Here is a 23,031-nt window from a genome sequence, read left to right on the forward strand (position 1 = left end):
TAATCATGTTGATTATTACTGCCAAAAGATGCGGTTGTTGAATTCCATTGACGTTTTGGTACTTGATATTGGTACAAATGATCTCTGTCTCCCTGAAATTACGCCAGAGGTTCTAGTTGGGAAGAGTTTTGAGTTCCTAGATGTGTTGGAAAGTAGAGGGATATCACCCCGAAAGGTGGTATTCCTATCTATAATACAACGATCTAAAATCACTAGATCTGGACAGGTCGCGGTGACGACTTTCAATCATAGAATGAGAAGGTTCAACTCACTCTTCAGTAGGAGACTTAGGTCGGAACGTCAGAACGTGTATCTGTTCACGCAGAAGCGTGTGAACTACCCTAAGTATTTGAGTGATGGTTGTCACCTCAATATAGAGGGTATGAACAAGTATTGCAAGGGTCTCCGAGTGGCCATTGTTCGCTATGGCTTTCACTAGTTTGTAGAACTAATACATATATTTTTCCCTTGCAACTACGATTTTAGCTAGGCTATATCGAAGAAGATCAAAGGTGTCCACTCTTGAAAAAGAGACAGGCTGTGCCTCACCGATGATCACGCATTCTTTTGCATCACTTTTATCGGATGTTGTTAACATGTTTTATACTTTTGTACTTTAAAAAAAAGTGATTGACAGCCGTTAAGTGATCACCAATGAGTGTCTTTTGAGGATAAATCATTTTAGACAAGTTTGCCCTGGAAAGGGGAATCCCATTTTGGTATTATGTCTTCAAACTTTATCTTACATCAGTGATATATTATGTGAGGTTATTCCCGGCGTTATGCTGTTAACATCACCATCCTGGGGCGTATGGTGTCAAAGTAGGGAACTTGTGGGGAGTTGCCCGTATATTTATCATGTATAATCTACATGCACATGGTATACGCCTTTAAGATCCTTTCAATGTTTACGTTGTTGCATAGCAACTGAGAGGGTCCCCTCACCCTTCACGTTGACGTGGCCTTGCGCCTCTATTGGAATTAGCTCCATTTAATTTCTATCATGACAACATAAGATTTAGCCGGAATACCTTCCACCGACTTCATTATCTGTTTAAAAACGCTTGGATTCATTTTTATTGTAATTACGGGCATTGTCAACATTTTTACTATTTATACCGCGCTTGGATATGCCGGTCTGCCCAGTGTGCGTTACCGACCCTTCGACCACGTCTAGTCCTTTTTCTTTCCGTGGCCATCTCGGTGGAGACAGCGCAACATTTCGGGACCATTTCGGACAGTTTTCAGCCTGTTCCCTTGGAGTTGCTGGGCCCTGCAGACCACTGTAGGTCTCGCAACCCGTGGTGTCTGGGTGAGTCGGGGTTTGGGGGGTATTTGGCATATCCTAGCGCCGGTATTTTGTAATTTCATCCATTATACGTTGCCATTTATGGTCACTTATAAACGTTCGACATGTACATCGTCTTCGCACTGTACCGTCACGTGGTCAGTGCATTTGCATAAAGCCCCAAAGCCACCGTGAATAGAAGTTTGGGTTGTGCTGTTAGCTTAAATAGCATATTCGCTTCCATGTATTATGTGTGCTATGTATAAGCAGTACGCACTCATGCCATTGCAGAACACCATTGCATTTGATGTCATTGTTGTTTAATTATTGTCCATGAATCAACTAAAGCACTTATGTAATTAATTAGGGTTCGTGCTTTTGTATTAATTTATAGGGTTTTCTTTCCATTGACGAATAAATTGGAGGTGATTATTTGACGACCTGTGTTACAAGCTGATCCAATCCATCCCTTACCGGGAGACCAGTCTCCCCCCTCCGGATCGTCAGGGTCCGCCCCCAGCGGGCGCGCAAGCGCTGCCGCTACAGTACTTAATACATGTAATACGAATTTCAAATTGTGAGGATTGTGAATTCGGGGATTCCCCTGTTTTTACATGTACAAAGTATTACTTTTACCAATAAAGATCACCACTGAAAAAAAAAATGTACCACTGCCATGGCCCTATTTGGGTCACATTTGGAGGAGTGTGTGTGCGGTCTTTGTCGCTGACGTCATTTTTACCCCATAAATTCCCTCAAAATCAAAACCCTGCCCTCTTTCACCAAAATGTCCCTGCAGTTCAGTGAACTAACGTCATTGTCATCTATTGTGTAGTTACAAATGTACATGTACATGTAGGTACCGGTAAATCAGAAAGCTTAAATCTACATCTAGTTCTTTCTTTTATACAGGAAAGGGGTCCCGAAATTCCCAATCCCCAAAATATTATGACAAAAACGTACCGGAACACGTGGCCTACCGCTTTATGCAGAGTAGCAAAGTAATTTTCAACGTAAGCCAAGTGGCCTCAGCGGCTAAGCTAATGGAAAAGACACTGGGGCTGCACAATGTACCATACGATGTACCGTACAATGTACCGTACAATGTACCGTACAATGTACCGTACAATGTACCGTACAATGTACCGTACAATGTACATGTAAGAAAACAGTTTTACTCAGCTGCATTTTGCCAAAGAAATCTTCAGACTTTCTTGTTTTCTCAAATATTTTATTTCAATAAAAGCCAGTAACTTAACCGTGGAAATTGGTTCAAGTCAATTGTCATGTAATTTCCTCTCCTAATCACACGTAAATTTAAATCTACATGTACATTGTAATTCCAGAAATTAGGGGTCCAAAAGTGTGACATCTTTGTGTCACTGTTGCATGCCTTATTTGACACGGAAATATCACAGGAATTGATTTCAAACTATTACTATTTGTTTGGCTGGTAATCTGCATTAATTCATCACTCTTGGAAATTAGAAAAAGTGTTCTGAACTTACAGAATCACATCAGATGTGACAGGGACACCAAAAAATGGACCCCTAATTTCTGTACATACACTATGCATACATGTACAAGGTATCATGAACATGTACATGTACATGTAATTAACTCAATACCCAGTAAAATGCTGATCAACTTGTCATAAACCTTGACTTCAGTAGATGTGTAAACAACAGGTTTATTTATTCTACGCATGTAACCTGAAAAACTGCATACAAACATACATGTACATTGTACACATAAATGGACAAAAAGTACATGTACCAGTATATACATGTATGTGCTTCTGTCCTGCATCATAGTTGTGGGGACATACACTCAATATTGCACCTATTTCATGGGGACCGCAAAAATGTTGTGGGGACTCAGAAATGTCCCCACAACTGGGTTCAAATTTCCCTAACAAAAGAACTTGTCCCCTGAACACGGCGGAGGCCTACATGTACAGTACATTCTTCACCAGTTGTGGGAGTCATTTTTTCACCTCGTCTGTGGTCCAATGCTGCTGATGTACATTGTATACCGTAGTTCTTGTTGCCACAACTCAGTCCCAAATTTTCCGACAAAATGCAGGCCCCTTAAAAAACTCAAGGAAGCCCTGCCCATGTACCGTACTGTACGTCACTGTAATACCCCAAAATTCATATAAAGTGTCTCTTATGTGCACGTATGGGGTGCAAAATGAAAATCTTTATTGACAGGATTTTGTCCCGAAAACGTCTGTTTGAACTTCTTCACCCCAGGAGAACCTTCCAGAGTCACACTATTTTTCGAAGGTGCCCAGCAAAGACAAATATTCCATTTTATATATATATATACATGTAGGTGGCAAAAGACATTGTAAGATTGGTAAAATAAACTGAAATAATTCATACGCAAAGTGATTAAACTGGGAACCTTAATGAGGGAATAAAAATGCGCTTTGCTGATCTTAAACGTGCAGCTCAGGAGAATGGACGTGACTAATGCCCCAACTGCGGGGTTACCAACCGGTATACTACGCCCATTTACGTTTCTGCTTTCCTTTCATTCAGATGCTTGTTGAGTTGTGCTACATATTTCCTTTCAATTGAGTTCAAACATCCCATACGATAGCAAAGCATCCCACCTGCATAGCATCGATCCCTTTATCAAGTAGTGAACTTTAATTACCAGTGCATACAGTTGTGTTAATAATACAGTGGACTGTGCATGAATTATGCTGAGGGTAAATTACGTGCAGGTAGTTCATTTGGTCTCAGTTGGCTATGTTTAGACTGTTTCATGTGTAATGATCCAGGGCATTACATTCTTGCTGAATATTACAGAGCAGTGTTATCCCTGCCTATTCAAGTGTGAGGCGGCCTACCTCACCTTGCTCACTGATTTTAGTGACCACCTCTGGCTTTTTTGTTGAATTTTACCACATCACACTTAAAACAGACAAAGAGGGAAGGAAGAGGCAAAGTACATGTGAGTTCGATGTTTTGAAATAGATCAGTTTGAAATCATTCAGAATGATAAGGAAGGACACAGGACATAAGATCAATTTATTTTAGATGAGAAATATGGAGTCATGTACATGTACATGTATGTACTGGTACTATTGACCTATAGAATTGATTTTAAGCTTTTTTAATAACACTCGCTTTTGTTTTAGGCATTAGAATTTTGGCAAAATTTGTTGGACCACCTCACACGTGTATACAGTACCCCAGCATGCCCAGGGGAACCCCGTTAAATGTGTCAGTCTGCTTGTACATGTACATGTACATGTACACAGTGTATATTCCACCTGTACTGCCGAAAAACTTCCCAACATCATCGTAACAAGATTTACAGCTTTTGAATAACACCAGCACCCTACCAGCAACTTCTCTCGCCCGGGCTTTCAGCGTCCCTCGGAAAAATTTCATGTACATGTACCTTGCCAAAATTTAAATACGGCTCATCCGCGGTTCGTTGGCAGAAGCTGCGAGGGCTGGAGTGATGTTGAGGAACGGGGTAGCTTTTTCAAATTCTTGTCATTTTCAAGTTTCTGTTTTCTCAATTCAAAGTTGCCCATCCTCTTACGGGACCCATGCAATGTAGGCTTTCTTTCTGAACGCAGTTCCTCCTGATGCTCCTTTGGATTCGTGGACCTGAGTGTCAGTTTTTGAGAAGTCAGTCTAACTAAGGAATTTGCAAACTGGCATACATGTATTTATTACCCAAAGTGTGATGTAATTAAAGGCAGAAACCTCAGTGCTATGCAACTGCATCTGCACTAAAATTTGCCCAAAGTTTGGAGTTTGCTGTCACTCATGTACATGTACGTTAACTTTTCTTGACTGATACTTCCACAAACATGTAACTTTATGACAATATGAGCAGATGTTTCAATGTACATGTACGTACATGTACATATAGTACCTGGACTCCGTGTACATCTTGTGTAGTAAACGAAGCATATTACTACAAGTTACCAAATACAACAGGGCAGTGCCAAATATCCCGATATTCGATTGAGTATTGAATATTCAAATACTATTTTCCGAATTTGAATATTCGAATGCAAAATTCATGAAAATGAAGTGAGAATTTTCTTTGGCTTTAAATGCAAACATTTGCACTGTGGAGGCTTGTTTTAAGCAGACTCAAATGAAAAACGACAGAAATCTTACAACGATTCAAAAATTAATTTATTCATTACAAAAGTTTAAAGGACAAGAGATATTGTTCGTCTCTAAGTCTTGCTACATCATGGCTGGAGATACTCTCAGACGTGAGAAGCGATTACAGTGATTAAAATGTATAATTGTGTGTGATATTGCAACTGATTTTGTATTTTATATAGATTGTTCATCAACAATCTGCTGGTCGGTACGAACGAATATTCAGATATTCTATCGACTTGAAGGTCGAATATTCGAATGGTGAATTGTTTGAATTGACTCAGCCCAACAATACAAGTACATGTACATGTACTTCTGACTAAATACACTTTACAGCCAGTGAGTGAAGTTTTCTCACTCATAAACATGTACAGCGTAAATTGTAGACAGATTTTGAGTTTGCAGCTCAGAAAACCCCATGTATGTATGTAAATCAGTAGTGACCTCTGACCTCTAGAATGGATCAGCGGTGTTCAGTCTGTCGAGCTATACTGGTACACTATCATGACTATCAGGACAAATATTGGAAATTTCAAAATTTATGGTTTTGTTCAAAGGTGTGGGTGAAAAGCATTCAACCTCTTACTGTTTCAATTCCAAACCACTCAGTCACCAATGCCAACATTATTTCCAAATTGAATTTTTTCCAATTGTGAAATTGGATATTAAATTATATAAAATGCAAAATACGTGTAGGCCATGTTTAAGTCTGAGTTTAGTTAACCACTTGCTGCCGGGTGGTTTGAAAAATGCAGTGCACACAAACGGGACATTTCCAAAATATTCAGATTTCAAAATTCTTCAAAAATTCATCATTTCAATTAATGGACGTTTACACCCATACAAATGACTGTCTGGTGGCTACTCTAATCTGACAGACAAAATCCATTGACACCTGAGTACATGTGTTTCAGCCAGGCCTGCAGCCTTGTAAAAAGAGTCCAGATTGGCGGTGTTATGCACTGTAACTTTCTTTCGTTCATTAACCTGGCTCTGTGTGCTGCTGACCTCTTTTCAATCATGTCAATAGGGGCCAGATTAGCGTGCAGCGGTACTGTGTGGCTCATCGCTGCGGTGGTGGAGCGCTTTTGTCCCCGGTGGTAATCCGCTCGCGCTAAATGCCCAAAACCATGGTATACTGTTTCAAAACAAGGCTGGATTTGTTCCCCTATTGAGAGTGAAAAAATGTTGGTAATGCCCTATAGTCTTTTGTTCTGAGTACAGTCTTTTGTTACAAGACCCAGTTCCCTTTGTCGGATTTTTGGAGACCCCAGCCACACATATAAAGCACAGGCCTACATGTACGTGTCCGGTACCGGTTCCCTGGTGGCAAGAGGTTAAGAAACGTTCTAGAACATACATGTACATGTACATGATTTAAGAGTTACATGTACATACCTACCGGTCGGTACATGTACCGTACTTTAACTATGTGTAGTGCTGCTTGTAAACAGGGAAACTTTTCGATCTCTCTATTCTTTGCTCTTCATTGTTTCATTCCTGATAATACACCTGCTCACAAGCCCATTAGTATTACCGGTGACGCAACTGGACAGGTGCTCACTACATTTACACAAGTACACTGACCTCCAAGAGTATTTTAAGCTTACATGTAGGACTAGTGCATACTTGCATTTTACCCTGTACATGTAATTAATTGATAGGGACAAATTCTGTACACTGTCTCCGTACACATGTACATACATATTGCCACTGCATGGCTACATGCTGTACACGTAGATTTACCGCACAAAGATACTACATGTAGTGGTAATTAAGCTCTCACAGACATTTTTCTTTGGGGGGGGGGGGAATTTACCCAGGGCTGGAGAGCTGTTACATGTACATGTAGGAAATGCTTGCTAACATGTGTACAGTGTGCGTGTACACTGTACTATGCCATTGCCAATTTACATGTATACATACCGGTGATACTCTTCCCAAATTTCCCTGGACTCAACAGACCTGTAGATTGCTAAAATCTCCCACCCTCCTGAAAACTAAAAAGAGCTCTATCCTCATTCATTTTGCTGAAATTAAAAAAGGAAAAAAGTACTATGGCCGTATATTGGTCGGGGCTTCCCAAAAGTCCCCCCCCCTCCGTTCTGTTTCATTTTCCCCTGTTACTGTACATGTCTTTCTGGTCAATCCAGCAATCACGCATGCACACTGCTATCACTCACTACATGTACAGTGTACATGTAGTCTGTCATTTTCTAATATGGTACCCATATCCGTCAGCATTCAGCCCCTATTTAAATAAAAAGGAAACCCAGCCAAGTAATATAACAAGCCAGGGCAACCTGTTTGCTGTCCAACACTAACTGCCATGCATCTTGTATGCACACTGATTCAGTATCATATTACAGGATCATGTGTATGGAGTGTTTGTACTTGAATCATAATTAATATACCAGGGAGGGGAGGTAGAACATCACTCAGGCCTACACGTACACGTACAGTAGGTGTTGATCTACAATGTAAAGTGTACAGCTGGTACACATGCACTTGTGCCATATGGTAACGGAAACACCCAAACTGTTTGAACTTGCCATGCTTTGGGGCCAGATTTTTAAACCTTAGTGACTATTTATTAAAATTTATGGAAGATATTCCATAGGGCTGTGCCAAATATCTGAATATCTGGGTAGTCGATCGAGTATCGAATATTCGAATGCAAACTTCATTATTTTAAACAAAGGGAGAATTTTCTTTTGTTTTATAGGAGAATTTTGCACAGTGGAGGCTTGTTTCAAGCAGACTTAAAATGAAAAGCGACAGAAATCTTACGATTCAAAAATTAATTTATTCATTACAAAAGTTTAGAGGACAAGAAGTATTGTAGTATCTCGCTAAATCTTGGCTGAAGATACTCCCAGACGTGAGAAGCTATTACAGCGAATAACATGTACAATTGTGCGCATTATTGCAACTAATTTTGTTCATGTACACATGGACTGCTCATCAACAATATGCCGGTCAGTATGACCGAATATTTGGATATTCAATCAAACTGAAGGTCGATTATGCAAATAGTGAATTATTTGAATTGACTCTGCCCTAATAATGTGAGGTACTGGAAATGAACCTGGCCCTAAAATTTGCATATATTACATTATTATTTTCAAAAAAATTGTTGGCTGGGGGAGGGGCAGGTTTCCATCTGCCCCCTCCCCAGATCTGCCAGTGTGTCTTACATGTACTTGTACAAAGGTAACTGTGTTTTGGATGAAAACTACAGGCTAGTAAATATTAAGGGGTTTCGCCTTTTTAAATTAAGGGGTGTGGCCTTTTTCGAAGGGGGAGGGGGGGTGCATTCCACATCGTCATACGGAGTCTGAATAACTCTCATACCGCCAGAACCAATTACTATTGTCCAGACAAGCGTATATGTATGTATGTATATGTGTAACACCTGTTGAAGTCTGATTCTTTTCATTTCATTTGACGTGGGGGTAACCGCCCACAACAGAAGTGAAACATAGCAGAGTTCCATTTCAGTGTTTTTTCCTTGTCTGATTAACCATTTGTGCCTTTTTTTGTTATTGAATAACCAGCTCAGAGCTCAGCAGAATTATCTGGAACAGAGGCAACATGGCTGTGAAAAAATCTGAAAAACTGAAATTGGGGTGGGTCACACTCGCTCCGGATCAATTGATTCTGGCATGTCACAAAATTGCAGTTTCCACTGTGACGGTGTCTTCATAGGCATGATAAATGTTTACATATATTTTAGCATGACTAAATAAGGCAAAGAAATGAACACAAAAAGGACAGAGTTCAATACGGATGCTACTTGGCAGCAAGTGCACAAACCCACTATGTACATGTACATGTACAGACCATGAAGATTAGCCTGAAAAATTCCAAGCGTTTTCTATGTACATACAGGTGTGCCAATGTTTTTCCTGCTAACTCTGACATTTTAGGTCATAAATTATTATTGATTTCAAACATGTCAAATGTCTAGTAAAAATAAGAGGGGTCGGTACATCATGTACCGACCCCACTTACATGCATATGGAATTCCAAAATATTATGCACAGAACATGTCAACTTTGGGCATTTCCATGATAACAGCATTCATCATTCACAGGGTCGGATGATTTCAAGTTCAAATCGCAAGCTCGGCTTCATTTCAGGCAAAACTTTGGAACGACTTACCACTCTTAAACGCCCTTCAACATTTAAGGCAATCTTGGAAGCGACGAGAGCTAGCCGAGGAATTGGCAAAAGCGAAGCAGTGAATCTACTGACAATCCGATTTCAGATAAATAGTTGAATTGCACCCCGGTCCGAGTTTAAGTTTCAACCTTCATGCACTGTGCCACGCGCGTAGATCTGGCGATATCCACCCAAAATCCCAGTAGAAAAGCAAACAAATTGCGGACACCTACATCCCAGTCGTAAATATCCCAGGGCCGATTGAATCCTGATCGATACATCGAAGCAAAGCAGGCATCTACATGTACATGGACATTTCAGCCTGATGTGGGTAGGTAAATGTATAGAGGCGGAGCGACCCAATCGATGAAAAATCCAAACAGGTGTTTTTGTCTGCTGTCGAAGTTTTTCGATCGATGCCGTGTTTGTGTAGCCCGCCCTCATTCGCTGACAATTTGATAGGCGCTTTTTTCTGTGGCGTTTTACTGTTTTTATTTTTTATTAAAGTTATTAGTTTGGATCGTTTTAAAAATTCAAGGTACAAGGAAGCTGGAGTTCTAGGAATAATGATAATACAAACACATCGTTGATATATGCTTAACAAACTCGGCATCTTCTGTGAAGTGATCGTCAATAAAAAAAGTCGGGCCTATCACAGAGCTAGCTAGGTTCCAAGCTCCTATGGGTCAATCAAGCGAACGACATTTTTTTTATTCAATCAAGCGTAGTTAGCTGTGTGATATATATGTATAAAAGAAACCAAACCAAACCAAACCAAACCAAACCAAACCAACAACCTTACCCTTCGCTGTAGACCATGGAGGAAGGACGATTCCTTTCCACGGCTACACAAGAAAAATTACTGATTAAATGTTCCTTAAAAACACATATTGAAAATAATAAACCAGTTTTTCCTGTGAACTGTTTCTATTACTTTATACGGCAAATGAAATTTCGGACATTATGGATTCACACTGTTTTGTGGTTTTTTTTTTTTTTTTACCAAGAGTGCTGCAAGACCCGCCCATCTATATCTGTAAACAAACGCATGAGCTGTCGAGAGAGAAAAAAGGGAAGTGCGACCCCTCTCGGCTTTCCTTAACTAGCGACAAACTTGACCGTCAGGAGTATTTTGCTACGGCTCGATACAAGATACACCTGTATGGGCATTGCACGAAGCCGCTGGCTGCCAGCTTCGATAGACAAGCGTATTATGGTAAAGCCGTAGCCGGAAAACACATCAACGAGTGTAGACGTGGACTACGGCAGACTCAGCAGTGATTTTCGTGTGCCGTAACAAAATGTCATATAAAACTTGCTGAAATGTTCTGATTCGTTCTTTTACATGATACAGATACAATTAATATGGTAAGTACGGACTAGGCCCACGTGCACTTTGGTTTTGCATTAGTTAAAGGATTAATTTTAAGGCTTAGCGCAGGAGTTATTGCAAAGTTCACGTTGTCATGGTTGTCCAGATTACGGACAGCATAATTCAGTTGCTCTTTCCTGCAAAAGTGCATTGTTGTACTTGTTGTTAGGACCTTTTAAGATCACCACAAGTACAGATAATTCCTTTGTCGTCGTCCACTTATCGCATAGGCAAAAATTATGTTCTCATGGGCAAATTTTTCAGCTCAAATTTATGAAATACTCAGCCTAGGCCTACCTTTCAAGTTTCATTTGTTTATTGAGGTAAGTATGGAAGTTGAGCGTGCCATAGGTTTGGATGGATTGGGAAATATGTTATGTGCTATAGGCATACTTTATGCGATATTGACGAAATGGAGGTTGCCATGATTGTTAGCTGGTTAGGCCTAGGCCTATGAGAAGTAAAACACGTGGACAGTAGTGTCGGGAAAGTGGCACGAGTACAGAATTTTTCCACACCACGTCTAGCATGTCTAGAGAGGGAAGAGTTCCATATACCAGACCTATCTCCACAGATTGAAACACTTTACTACTGTTTAATTCTGTGCGGTTGGGGAAGGTTAGGGTTAATCTATTTCAATTGTATGGACTTAATGTACATGTACGTGGCCGTCATGAATATTTACACAGGCTAAGATTTCATTCTAAGGGCCTAATGTCTGCCTCAAGCTGTTTTAATTTTGTTTTCTTTCTTGCTGCGTCCCAGTCTGCCTTATTCAACTTCCAGAGTTTACTCAGCGTCGTGCTTCTCCTGATCTGCACTTGTGCGTACATCAGAGGTCTGGCACCACGCCTCCTGGATAAGAACAAGGAAGGGTGAGTCCATGTATAATCAGTACTGCATGGCGCGCTGCACTTCGTTGGCCCTCTGTTTTTGTGAGCGGGCTTGTTCACATTATTGCACTGGTATTTGCTCACACACGCCAGTTACATGGATGTTTCACATGCTAAACTTTTCCCTTGAAATAGTTCACTGTACTTGCATATCTGACACAAGTGTGGATCCTTGAATGCACATCTGGAAAACAGCAAAAGCAGTGGCTTGCATGTGATGTTAAATGACCAATGAGAATTGTGCTCTTCATCATGAATATGTATGAGGTAAAACAGCAATCACATCGTTTTGTTTGGCTGCTCTCGTTCCAGCTTTCTGGGCATCTTCTGGAAGTGTGCCCGGATTGGCGAGAGAAAGAGCCCCTACATTGCTGTTTGCTGCGTTGCCATGGCATTCAGCATCCTCTTCTGGTCGTGACAACCGTTGCTTGGGACCACACCATGTTGGAACTCGCTCAGTCGTCACCAACAACTTCGAACTGAAAAATGAAAACTCCCTCATGAAAACCCCTAGAGGCTTCACGTACATGTACTTGAAGCATCAGCAAGCAACAGATTTCATGGTCTTGCCACCATTTCCATCTTGAGGCGGTAGCAACAAACTATGAATATTTCTTCCATCTGTACAGGCATTTTGTAGCTACCGGAGCCATGAATGTGAAAGGAAGGGAGATCCAGGGGTGGAGGACTTGACCCTGTGGAAAAAAACCTGACACAGAGGGAAACAAAAATCACCACTTTGCTTGAAAATACCCTCAGAATTCCCCCCTCCGACTGTTAATGGTTTACCACCTTGCTGGTGAGCGCTTCACCCCTCTCTAGAAATTTACCCCTCCCCCCGGACAAAATCTTGGCGACGCCCACGAATGAAGCTGTGACAAGTATGCAGGGGTCATGCTGTTTACCCCAAACCACCAACTGTAACGTTTTCCGAAGAAGAACTAGTGACTGTAGCAGGGTGTCATCTTTGTTTGACATTGTGTTGGATCTTGTTTGTATAGACAATTTAAATATGTGTCTGTATTTTGGGGTTTAAATTTTTCTTTCTATTACGCAAAGTGCAGACATTTATCTAAAGATTCATGTCATCCTGTCAGAGCATATGGAGGGTTTGCATGGCTGCCATCTTGCAGGCCAGTGCTTTTGTTCCACAGGGTATGCGCAAAGGAAAAAGTTGACGGTTTTGGCTGACCCGTCTCAGAAAAATGGGTGTTGCAGGAGAACAGTATTCCAATACAGTTGGTGTCAAAACGATTGTAAGATGTTTAAGAAAAACTGCCGAGGGCTTTGCTTCAACAAACAATGCATTGTGATGATATCGAAGAAAGGTCGTGGGGGGCAGATTTTGCTCTGTTGGGTAAAAAGAAACATGAGTACAGTAGATCCTCATGAATAAGACGTCCTTTGGACTTTGCAGATTCACTGGCTATACAGTGACCCCCATCTACAGGATTTAAAACGAGGAACAAAGGATTTGGAATTTAAACATTCCTTGTTATACAATGTATCATTAACAAAGCTCTCATTAACAAGGTTAAACTGTATATTGACATTTAAATTTGCAGGTCGTTGAAGGTTTGCGAATATTTGGTATGACAACAGAACACAAAGCCCTACATAAACCACAATTAACTTTGCTCATTGGGGTAAGCTTTACCAACATACTTTATTCAATAAATATTACTATATCATTGGTAATTCATTCCACATTTGACACGTACCTATGTACAGCGGCACTGAAATTTACTGTTAGCCAATTCGCACAGTTACCAACGCTGCTCCAGTACCACACTCATATACACACTGTGTACATTCTTCAACTTGGTTTGTAATGCGATGAATCTAAAAAGCAACTCTCACTAAAACATGTTTTCTCAGCACAACATGCATTGTGCAATTGTTTGGCATGCACAACGGTTTATTCACTATGAACGTAGAGTGGGAGTTAACCCTCGTTTTCTCAGAATGACGCAATCTACATTCGGATCTTGGCATGAACTGTAAAAAAGCCCTTTTAAGCTTGTTATAGTTGAGCTCTGAAGACAAATGACACTGCATTCAATTTGGTTGCTTCCATATTAATTTGAACAGATAAAATCAGAGAAAATATGGTTCCTTAGAGGTGCTCTTTAACCCAACCCTCCTCAATCCTCCAACAGGTGAAGGATTCAGGAGGGTTAGGGTTAAAGTGTGCCTATATCCTGTGCATGAGCGTGGTACTACCATTGGTCAACTTGAGGAGCAACTTTGAATTCTTTTTCTAAAAAATCCTTTTCACCTCTAGAAATAGAGTAGATTTGACTTCAGCTTTCAAAGTGTATGTACAACAAAGTACTCATTAAAAAGAAAGTTCTTGAACTCTACCAATAGTCAGTTTTCTTAGGCAGTCCTCAGCATCCCCAAATCCCCTGCATCTGACTGAACCAGCCAGCCGACACCGGCAAGCTCGGTGGTTGAGTGGTTAAGACGTCTGCACTAGTAAGCAGGAAGTCGTGGATTTGAGTCCCACCCGAGTACGTTTTTTTTTTCACAAGCCTTCGGGGCAAACACTGAGTATACAGTGTTCTAATACACGTCGAGCAGGGCAAAAAATCCAAAAGTTAATTTAGTTACATGCATCGCAGTGCCTTGTCCATCTCCGGTGCTCTTTATGCTAGTTATCTAGTTGCCATGGTTTCCAGCACCAGCAACAACCTCGTCCTTGAGTCTGACATCCTTCCCCGCTTTCTGTTCCCTGTCCCGTAGCGTTTTCAGAATCGGAATCTGAGCAAACTTCTCCGAGTCGAGTTTGGACCACACGATGCCCGACGGTTTGGGTTTGTCGCGGTCGCAACGAATTGTCTGCGTGGGCGTGAGGATATAGTCCACAGTGAGGTCATGTGACCCAATCAGGTGGTCTGGTATGTCGTCCATCACCTGACAGTCGTGGACAGTTGTCACGACGGTCGTATGCTGATCCACGGCACCCATGGTGGACATCATGGCGAACTCCATGTCGGCGTAACCTTCCCCTTTGCCGATCCGATAACCTTGTTCCAAAAAAAATAAAAACCTCAAACCATCCTCATATAAAAACAATACATGCCATGGTTGTTCACTTATCTCATAATCAGACAATGCCTTGAGTTCCTCTTATCTGATTGGTGTCTTCTTGATTGTGTGCTACCGTAGCAGTGACTTGTTCAAACGTGCAGTGTAACTGCAAATACCTGGATTAATTCTAATTCGCGTCATCTGGTTGGTGGATTATTGATCACATGACATTAAATTATTTGTTCTATTCAATGGCATCCCTTGAATAGAACTTCATGTCACTTGACTGGTTCCTGCCCCCATTTCATGTATTAAAGAATGAGGGAAATGATAGGGTTGGGAACCAGCCTAACACAGTACTACCAGTGGGTGGCGTTTCACAAAATGGTGGACGTCAATACCCAAGGACCGTTTGCTCTCCCCACAGAAGAGGAAATATCAGAAGACAATGGATGATGAAGATTCATGCAGGTACCATATACGGCAAATAATTAATGTTCCCATTCATGCAATGGTAAAATGTTCCATTTCACGGGGCAAAGCTGAGTGGAATGGAACATTTCATCTGCATCTTACTTCTTACCAATGCACTCACAAATATTCATTATTTGTATGTTAATTCATGGTAAAAAGAGGGTTCCAATGCACAATCAAACGAGAAGAAGTATTTCTCTAGCCAAGCTTGGGTAATAAGAACGAATAATACTGAGATGTTTCGAGGGTAACAGAGAGCAGTGTTGCATCCGAGTCCATACAAGTCCCTGTAAGTCCATGACAAGTCCAGCACAAGTAGGGCTGTGCTGAATATCCGAATAACCAAATATTCAATTGATAGTCACATATTTGAATATTATTTTTCGAATGTGAATATTCAAATGCAAAATTTATGAAAAAGGGAAAATTAAATTTTGTTTTCTATGAGAAAAATTGCACTATGGAGGCTTGCTTCAAGCAGATTCAGATAAAAAAGCGTCAGAAATCTTACAATGATTTAAAAAAGTAAATTATTCATTAAAAGGAAAAGAAATTTTCAGCAGAGCAAGAAGTCTTGTTCATCTCTTAAATCTTGCTAAATCGTGGCTGAAAGGACTTGTGATGGGCTTGCATACAACACTGACAGAGAGGAAACTATTTTAATAATTTTTCCACGTTGCTTACCTTTTCTGCTGACGGCTACCGATCCAATGATGATAATGTCCACTGTCATGTGACTGTCCAGGCCAATCGGCAAGCTGAACTCTCTGACACCCTGGTAAAAACACAGACTCGTTCAAATATTTCATTCCTGCAATGCAAGCATTTAACGTACGACAACTTTTCACGCAAAACCTTACAGACAAGAGTGAAAAATGAGCTCATAGCAACAGATATATTTTTTACAATTATACAGAAGAAAGGCTACCAACAAAATGGCAGTGGATACTTAGAAATGATTTCACAACTGTGACGAAAAAACAGTCTTTAACTGAACTTGCCGACTTCAGTTTACTTCTTGAGAGGGGAGTCAGATTGTGGTGGTTATTTCCTCGCCTTCCACCTCTGGGACCTGGGTGTGAATCCCACCTAGGTCAGCAGGTGGATTGGGTTTTCAGTCCCTGCCTGACGTCCTGGGTTTTCCCTGGACTATTCGTCCAGGGTTTTCCTCTCACCTCTAAAACTTTACATTTCTGCGTTGTCTGCTTAATTTCCACTTTATCCTGTAATTGACACTAAATGTGCGGTTGAACAGGTAAAAATACATCAATAAAATAAATATCAGTACAGATTTAGCATAAAAACAAACTAGCATACTTTAAAAAAAAGTGACAGACTGAGAAGTACAAGTAGATTGGAACAAAGTAATTCAATGACACGTGATTTGACAGCCAACCAATCAAATGATGGGGGATTTTTTTTTCAAGCACTGAATAAAACCATTGTACAAATCTGTGATGCAGGAGTAACAGGCCTTTACCATCTCAAAGAAACACATCTTGAGGAATAACTTTCAAGGCTCATAATTACCCGTGACGTGGAACACTTTCTTAAGTCATCTTTGCTCGGGTTGGATGGTGGTACGATTCGGTTGAATAAACCAGTGCGCAGGCGAGGAGTTGGCACAAGCAATGTTTTGCGAGCCTGATTGTCAAAAGGAAACTCAACTTCAGTCTTCCGAGGCTAATACATGTATCTTACACGATCTTTTCAGGGCATGTCACTGTCATCATATAACTGTCATTGCCATTACATGAATAACATTGTCAAATATATTTTCAGATGTAGCTTGAGTAGTTAAGAAAAAGTCATGGTCATCTTTGATGCCACTGTCATTATATACATATGGTTGATGTTATTTCTTTAATAAAGCTGATGGCAATCACTTTCACGATCTTACTCATCATGACAATCATTACGTGGTCAACAACAAACTTATCACCAGCAGGATCAATTATCATTATTACTATCCGATCAGCACACCATATTATGGCAATCACCGCGACATACTCACCTCATCATCACATCAACCCTATTACCATATCATCCCATCAATCTACACACAATCACCATGTCAATCCCAGTCAGTCAATCCCAGTATTCCCATCACGATTGTCACAATCACCAACATCCCCACATCAGTCCTGACACTATATCAGCCAATCTACCCAATCACCACATTACTCCCATCAACATCATCTAGATCACCCAGATCACCACATCACACTAACCAGTGCCTCCACATCTCCCATGATCACATCACCCAATTATCACTACACTACTTGTATCAGGTGTCACCCAATCAACACAGTATCCCTATCAAATAACCACTCACCACATTAGTCCTCTCACTGCATCACTCCAAATCCAATCTCACCATCACCACGATGTATTGCCAAGTCCTGTACCCTTCCCCCCCTTACCATATTTACAAAGACCGTACCGGAGTCAACGCCTGACATATTCTGCCTACCTCAAGGGTGAGAAACCTGGCGTGCTCCTGGGGCTTGTCAGGGTTCACCTTGACGGTTCTCGCTCCCTGAAAAGCTTCAAGGTCCTTGAGCCTCTCATTGGCAGCTGCAGCTCCCTGTTAGCAACAACCACAGAATTTTCTACTTTAATTCCAACTCTCCATGTTACTTTGGCAAGAAACCCTGCCAGACACGTCAATCTACATCATCTGCCAGCCCAGTGTAACAAGATCCAACAAGTCAACTCTCCCCAAGACCAAACGGCCTTGGAGTCTGTGGTTGCCAGTCACCACAAGATCCAACAGGTCAACTCTCCCCAAGGCCAAACGGCCTGGGAGTCTGTGGTTGCCAGTCACCACAAGATCCAACAGTGGCAATGTTCAATGGGGCTACTGTACCTCCCATTGTCTCAATACGGCCAGTTTGTTTGGCTGCTGTTGAGTGCCCAGTGCATCAAACTTCTTCGCCCGATGCACCGTGCAGGTGTGTCATACATAGTGTGGACCTCTACACAAAAGAAGTTCACATAATGCAGGGTACGATGGCGTCGTGTGGACTCACACATGTCCACATAATATTTTCCCCTCTTTGAAGAGTGCTTCTTCTGAAGGCCGATAACGCCCCCTCTAATAAAAAGAGTAAATTCAAATGTGTTGCAACAAAAACAGTTTTCTTAATATTGAAACAACCTTGAAATTTGGGATCCGATGGTGGACAGGTCTTGGAAAACAAGCAATGTTCTTCTCCTCGAGAAAGTTCCAAACTTTCTGTCTGATCGATGCTTTCGTAATATCTGTGTGTTGAGAGGAAAACCACAAACAGAATAAACTGGTTTAGAAATTACAAAAGGCCAAACATCATTTTCTTCACAACACGACAGTGAATATTTGGCATCGATATCCTTTGCTTTTTTGCCGGCATGGCAACAAAACACGAGCAGTGACTGTTTAGGGTAACTCAGAAAATTTAGGATGAAAAATTTTCATCTGTTTCTAAACTTACAGGTACATGTAAATGACTATTGTGGATTCGTATTCACAAGATGGAATTCAGACCTAGACATAGATCGGACTTAATTTCCATAGAAAAAAAATCCAGTGCGTCCAAAGCCATAAACCATGAAAAAAAGTGCAGTAGGCTTATCTTTCAATTTAAGAAACCGAACGTACATGCACAGGTAAGATTTATTTTAAGGAAGTCTAGGCTATAAATTTTCACAGCGAAAATGGTCAAACCGACATGTGGAGTGCTGAACAAGCCTGGCCAATGGCCTGACGCATGTGATAAGCACAAACGGTGTGATCGTTGTCAGGTGGAAATGAGAGATTAGTGGGTAAAAACGTCAGATTTAAAAGAAAAAAACACCTGGTCTCATGGCCTAAACCTACCATGCAACCGTTTTCAAGGTTGTAAAAGTGGACTTTGCGTGAAATTCCATCACCGATCATTTACCTCAATCCCGGTAGGGACTCACATAAATGAGTGAGGGCGCTGTTCATTTGGGAACTCATTTTCTTTTATAAAAATAAGAGAATGTAATTAAAATTTTGTCTTTTTCCGCACGCTCTACGTCCTAGATGTCATTTCCAATTTCCAAATTGTTGAAATTTTAGTGAAGCAAGCACTAAATTCATTGAAAAAAAGCATGGAAATGAGAATTTTAGGCTTTCCAGTCAAAATCCACACTCATTTTGGAGTACAAGAAATTACAGTTTATTCTGCATTTAGGCCTACACCCAAAAACTTCTCAAAATATCCCTGCTTCGAAACGAAATATTTCTTTGCTTTGCAGGGTCTGATGGAATCCAAACTTACTGGTACATCAGAATGTTTCGTATGACCTCTCCAAGATCACTTCAATTTTTTCATGATTCGTTCAATAGGAAAAAAAATAAGCCTAGACCCGTAAACAAGGCTGTACGTACATGGATACATGTACATGCATGTACATGTATGTACTCCTTCATCTATATACTGGGCCCCGTGCCAATTGATAGTGATTTCTTTCGATCAAGTTACTGGGATGTCCGGGGATATTATCAGACATCCGCTGGATCTTATGACCTGGCCTTGCACAGGTACATGTATGTTCACTACTTACGCTGCCAACTATCCCCCGGGTTGCTACATGTACAGTTGTACTTGCAGAAAACTCACCTTTTCCTCATTGGGAGGAAATAATTTTGCCTTCGGTTGGCGTTTTCCCCATTTCGGACGAATTTTGGCCCGACTTGCACATTACACAGACTCCTTTGTATGGTTAACTGATGGTAGCCTGTACAGAGAGCCTGTCTAGTTCATGCAACCAGACTTCAGCACATACGAATTTTGTTCAGATCTGCAAGAGTAGCTGTTTGAACCAAGTAGTTGTGGAAAATTACGGCTGTTTTGTGTTGCAGCTAATGCGCAACACTTAATTTCCATAGAAAAAAAAATCCAGTGCGTCCAAAGCCATAAACCATGAAAAAAAGTGCAGTAGGCTTATCTTTCAATTTAAGAAACCGAACGTACATGCACAGGTAAGATTTATTTTAAGGAAGTCTAGACTATAATTACAGCTGTTTTGTGTTGCAGCTGATGCGCAACACCACCTTCAGCTGGTTCCCTGTCTAGTCAAATACCACTGGCGGCAAATCGCTGAACTTGAAGCGCAGCTTGCTCTCTGTGACGTGATACGGAACAGCCATCAGTTTTGTGCAAGTCAGGCCAAAATTCGTCCAGAGTGGGGAAACGCCAGCATCAGGCAACATGTTTTCCTCCAAATGACATGCACAAGGACAAGGCATATTTTCTGCAAATAGCAATCTGGGGGATAGTTAGCCCCACAATTACAAGTAGCCACAGCATTAGGGGGCGCTCTTCATGGATGGGTGTGTTTTTCATTTATAATGCATTCCATCCACGAACTGCCTATCCAGTAATGTGCTCGAGTCTTCAGGTTTATAAAAAAAAAAAAATCATTCGGTTCAGGGCCCAGTGTACCGACAAAGGAGTATACAAAGGGCCCTGTTTACAGGTCTAGCCTACATGACCTAAGCCTAGCTGAAAATTTATGAACATGATGAATGAGCCTCCTAACACATGTAACACTAACAAAAAGTAACAGACCTACATGTATGTTGAGACAATGTAAGATGGCGTGTGCTGACAATTGACATCGGGTTGGCCATTTTTTTCCTAGAGTTTTCAGTTCCTTTCTTGTTTGGTTACTTACAATTTACATTAAATCAGTCTCTACTCACCCATTTGGATTACATCTTTATAACCATCAAAGACAGGCTAAAATTGGAACATCTGTGCAAATACCACCCAGCACTGATAAGCGCTGACATGTTGATTTTAAACCAGTACCCGGCGCATGTCGTGCTTTATAATTATCGCAGAGTTGGGACCAGTGAAATTGAGATAGGTGACAAAAACCACTAGAGGGCGCCGCGCCGGTGCGCGCCGGTCATTCATTGTTCATACCGCAAATAAGCCGCAACAGTGATTTAGAAAATCGATCGCTTCACTGCATTCCAAAATAGAGCAATTTTGAGGGCCCCGTTTGGTCTGATACTCGGTTAGAAAAAAAACAAGCCGGCAGTCCTGCTCCTAGATTTCATTCTCCTTCTGAACAAGTCCATGAGCCACGAAATGTTTTAATAGCAGAGACTTTCACAGCCTACAAATCTTGATTCGGTTCGCGGAGGCCATTTTGGACCTATTTACTGGCATAAACCACCAGACTGCATTCAAACATGAATATTTCAAAATTATCACCCTAGGTATTCTCGTGGCCTGACATCCAGGAACTTTTGCACATGATTGAACATGAATAGCACGAAGGGTAAGAGAAGGGGGAATTTACGCGCAGTCGCGCAGACACAAATTCCTGAAAGTGTCTACCAAAACATTATTGATTGTAAAATATACGTATTTATTGTTGAGGAACACTAACAAGAAAAAACAAACAAACAATTGAAAAATAAAAACCAGTTATCTGGGAGAAAATTGCAGTATTTGCAAAATGTCTGTCAAGAGGTGTAAAGTTAAAGAGACAATGTCACAATTAAGTGAAATATCAAATTAAAAAACAAAATCAAGAACACTTCATAGTATTTTTAAAAATAAAGAAAACAAAATGGATTATAACTGTTTTATTGAACAAGACCGTGGCATGAAGATACATGTATCTGCGGTACCAGCAGATTTTGTTTGGAATTTCAGCATTCGTTTTGAGATTTTTATGATTTAGTTTACACTGTGACAAATTGAAATTGACCGCAAAGAGTTACTCCAGAAGGTTCAACTCTTGAAAAAGAATGCACTGCGGCGAAATTGAAAAAAAATGAGATCGACTCTTTCACCCTGTAAATACATTGTCACGCTTCATTGATGCAGAGTATTAGAATTTTTATCACATAAATCAATTGAGTGTATAAATGAGTGGGGCTGCTAACATGACAACCTTCAAGTTCTCCCAAGCAGAACATGTGTTTGCTTTCGTTGTTTTTTCTTCTTTTTAATTTTTTTTTCTGGCAAACGTTTTTGAGTTTCCAGTGCACGTGTAGAGTTTCACCTCAGATTAAAATCTATGTAGGCCTGCATGCTTGCCCTTTTCAGGAAATGAATCGAAAACTGCCCGTCCCGGTAAAATGAAACCGAATGCTTTATATTGACAAATAATGACAAATTAACACTCAGAAACATTTCCTTGTGTAATTCATACAGGGTCAGTTTTATGAAACACTATTCATCAATATTCTAAAATGTTCTCTGACAGCAAGGCAGTGCTCAGGAATTTCCTGGTGCCTGCATAGAGGGATCCCAATACGGCGCTTCTAGCGTCGATTTGCGAACTTCCGCGTCTGAAAACGAGGCTGTCTGTGTCAGCTTCAATTCTTAATATGATTAGATGATTGAAAGTAAGGAGTCAAGACACAAAATACATAAAGGTATGTTAAATTCAGACTTCTTAGGCCGCAAAATTTTGTGAAAAAGTCTTTCAGGATGACTCGACACGTAAAATCAAAAGAAAAAATAACGGCAGTTTACCGCGAACTAACATACCTGCGATGGTCGTGTAACTTTATGTGCAGTGGGCGTGGTTTAAACTGAAGTGGTGTCACACTTGCGAACCTGGATACTTCATGTTCTCTGTCGAATTCGCGGAGGCGTGCGACGAAGTTCAGCACAGAGAGCCTCGGTT

The 23,031-nt window shown here is 40.8% G+C and overlaps 3 protein-coding genes across 4 annotated transcripts in view; 1 reads left to right on the plus strand and 2 right to left on the minus strand.

The window, feature by feature from the left end:
• The window catches only part of LOC110982355 (EF-hand calcium-binding domain-containing protein 4B-like), a 51,228-nt gene extending 41,210 nt beyond the window's left edge, over positions 1-10,018 (minus strand). For both annotated transcript variants that reach the window (XM_022240702.2, XM_022240701.2), the window contains exon 1: positions 9,598-10,018. The gene's annotated coding sequence lies outside the window, so the exon portion shown is untranslated. The remainder of the gene's footprint in view (positions 1-9,597) is intronic.
• Positions 10,019-10,808: 790 nt separating this feature from the next.
• On the plus strand, positions 10,809-14,220 carry LOC147795663 (protein kish-A). The gene is made up of 3 exons (XM_087131283.1): positions 10,809-10,965; positions 11,735-11,844; positions 12,175-14,220. Exons 1-3 carry the CDS (start codon positions 10,963-10,965, stop codon positions 12,278-12,280), a joined length of 219 nt encoding a protein of 72 aa, XP_086987409.1. The 5' UTR covers positions 10,809-10,962; the 3' UTR covers positions 12,281-14,220.
• On the minus strand, positions 13,510-21,234 carry LOC110982414 (methenyltetrahydrofolate synthase domain-containing protein-like). The gene is made up of 6 exons (XM_087131282.1): positions 21,083-21,234; positions 18,530-18,633; positions 17,843-17,956; positions 16,900-17,013; positions 16,054-16,144; positions 13,510-14,891 (listed from the first exon to the last, which is right to left on the minus strand). The coding sequence occupies exons 1-6, from the start codon at positions 21,084-21,086 to the stop codon at positions 14,524-14,526; spliced, it is 795 nt and encodes a 264-aa protein (XP_086987408.1). The 5' UTR covers positions 21,087-21,234; the 3' UTR covers positions 13,510-14,523.
• Between the last annotated feature and the right edge of the window lie 1,797 nt (positions 21,235-23,031).

Source organism: Acanthaster planci, linkage group LG21 (assembly GCF_054643075.1).
Source record: "Acanthaster planci isolate LZ-2023a linkage group LG21, COTS_SCS, whole genome shotgun sequence".
In the NCBI taxonomy this organism is placed as follows: Eukaryota; Metazoa; Echinodermata; class Asteroidea; order Valvatida; family Acanthasteridae; genus Acanthaster; species Acanthaster planci.

Excerpts from the sequence above, each read along its gene's own strand:
- LOC110982414 (XM_087131282.1), bottom strand. Across the intron at positions 17,014-17,842 it reads CCAGGTTTCTCACCCTTGAG|GCTCGCAAAACATTGCTTGT; the intron begins GTAGGCAGAATA and ends TTTGACAATCAG. Across the intron at positions 14,892-16,053 it reads GGTAGCCGTCAGCAGAAAAG|GTTATCGGATCGGCAAAGGG; the intron begins GTAAGCAACGTG and ends TTTTGGAACAAG.
- LOC147795663 (XM_087131283.1), top strand. Across the intron at positions 11,845-12,174 it reads CTGGATAAGAACAAGGAAGG|CTTTCTGGGCATCTTCTGGA; the intron begins GTGAGTCCATGT and ends CTCTCGTTCCAG.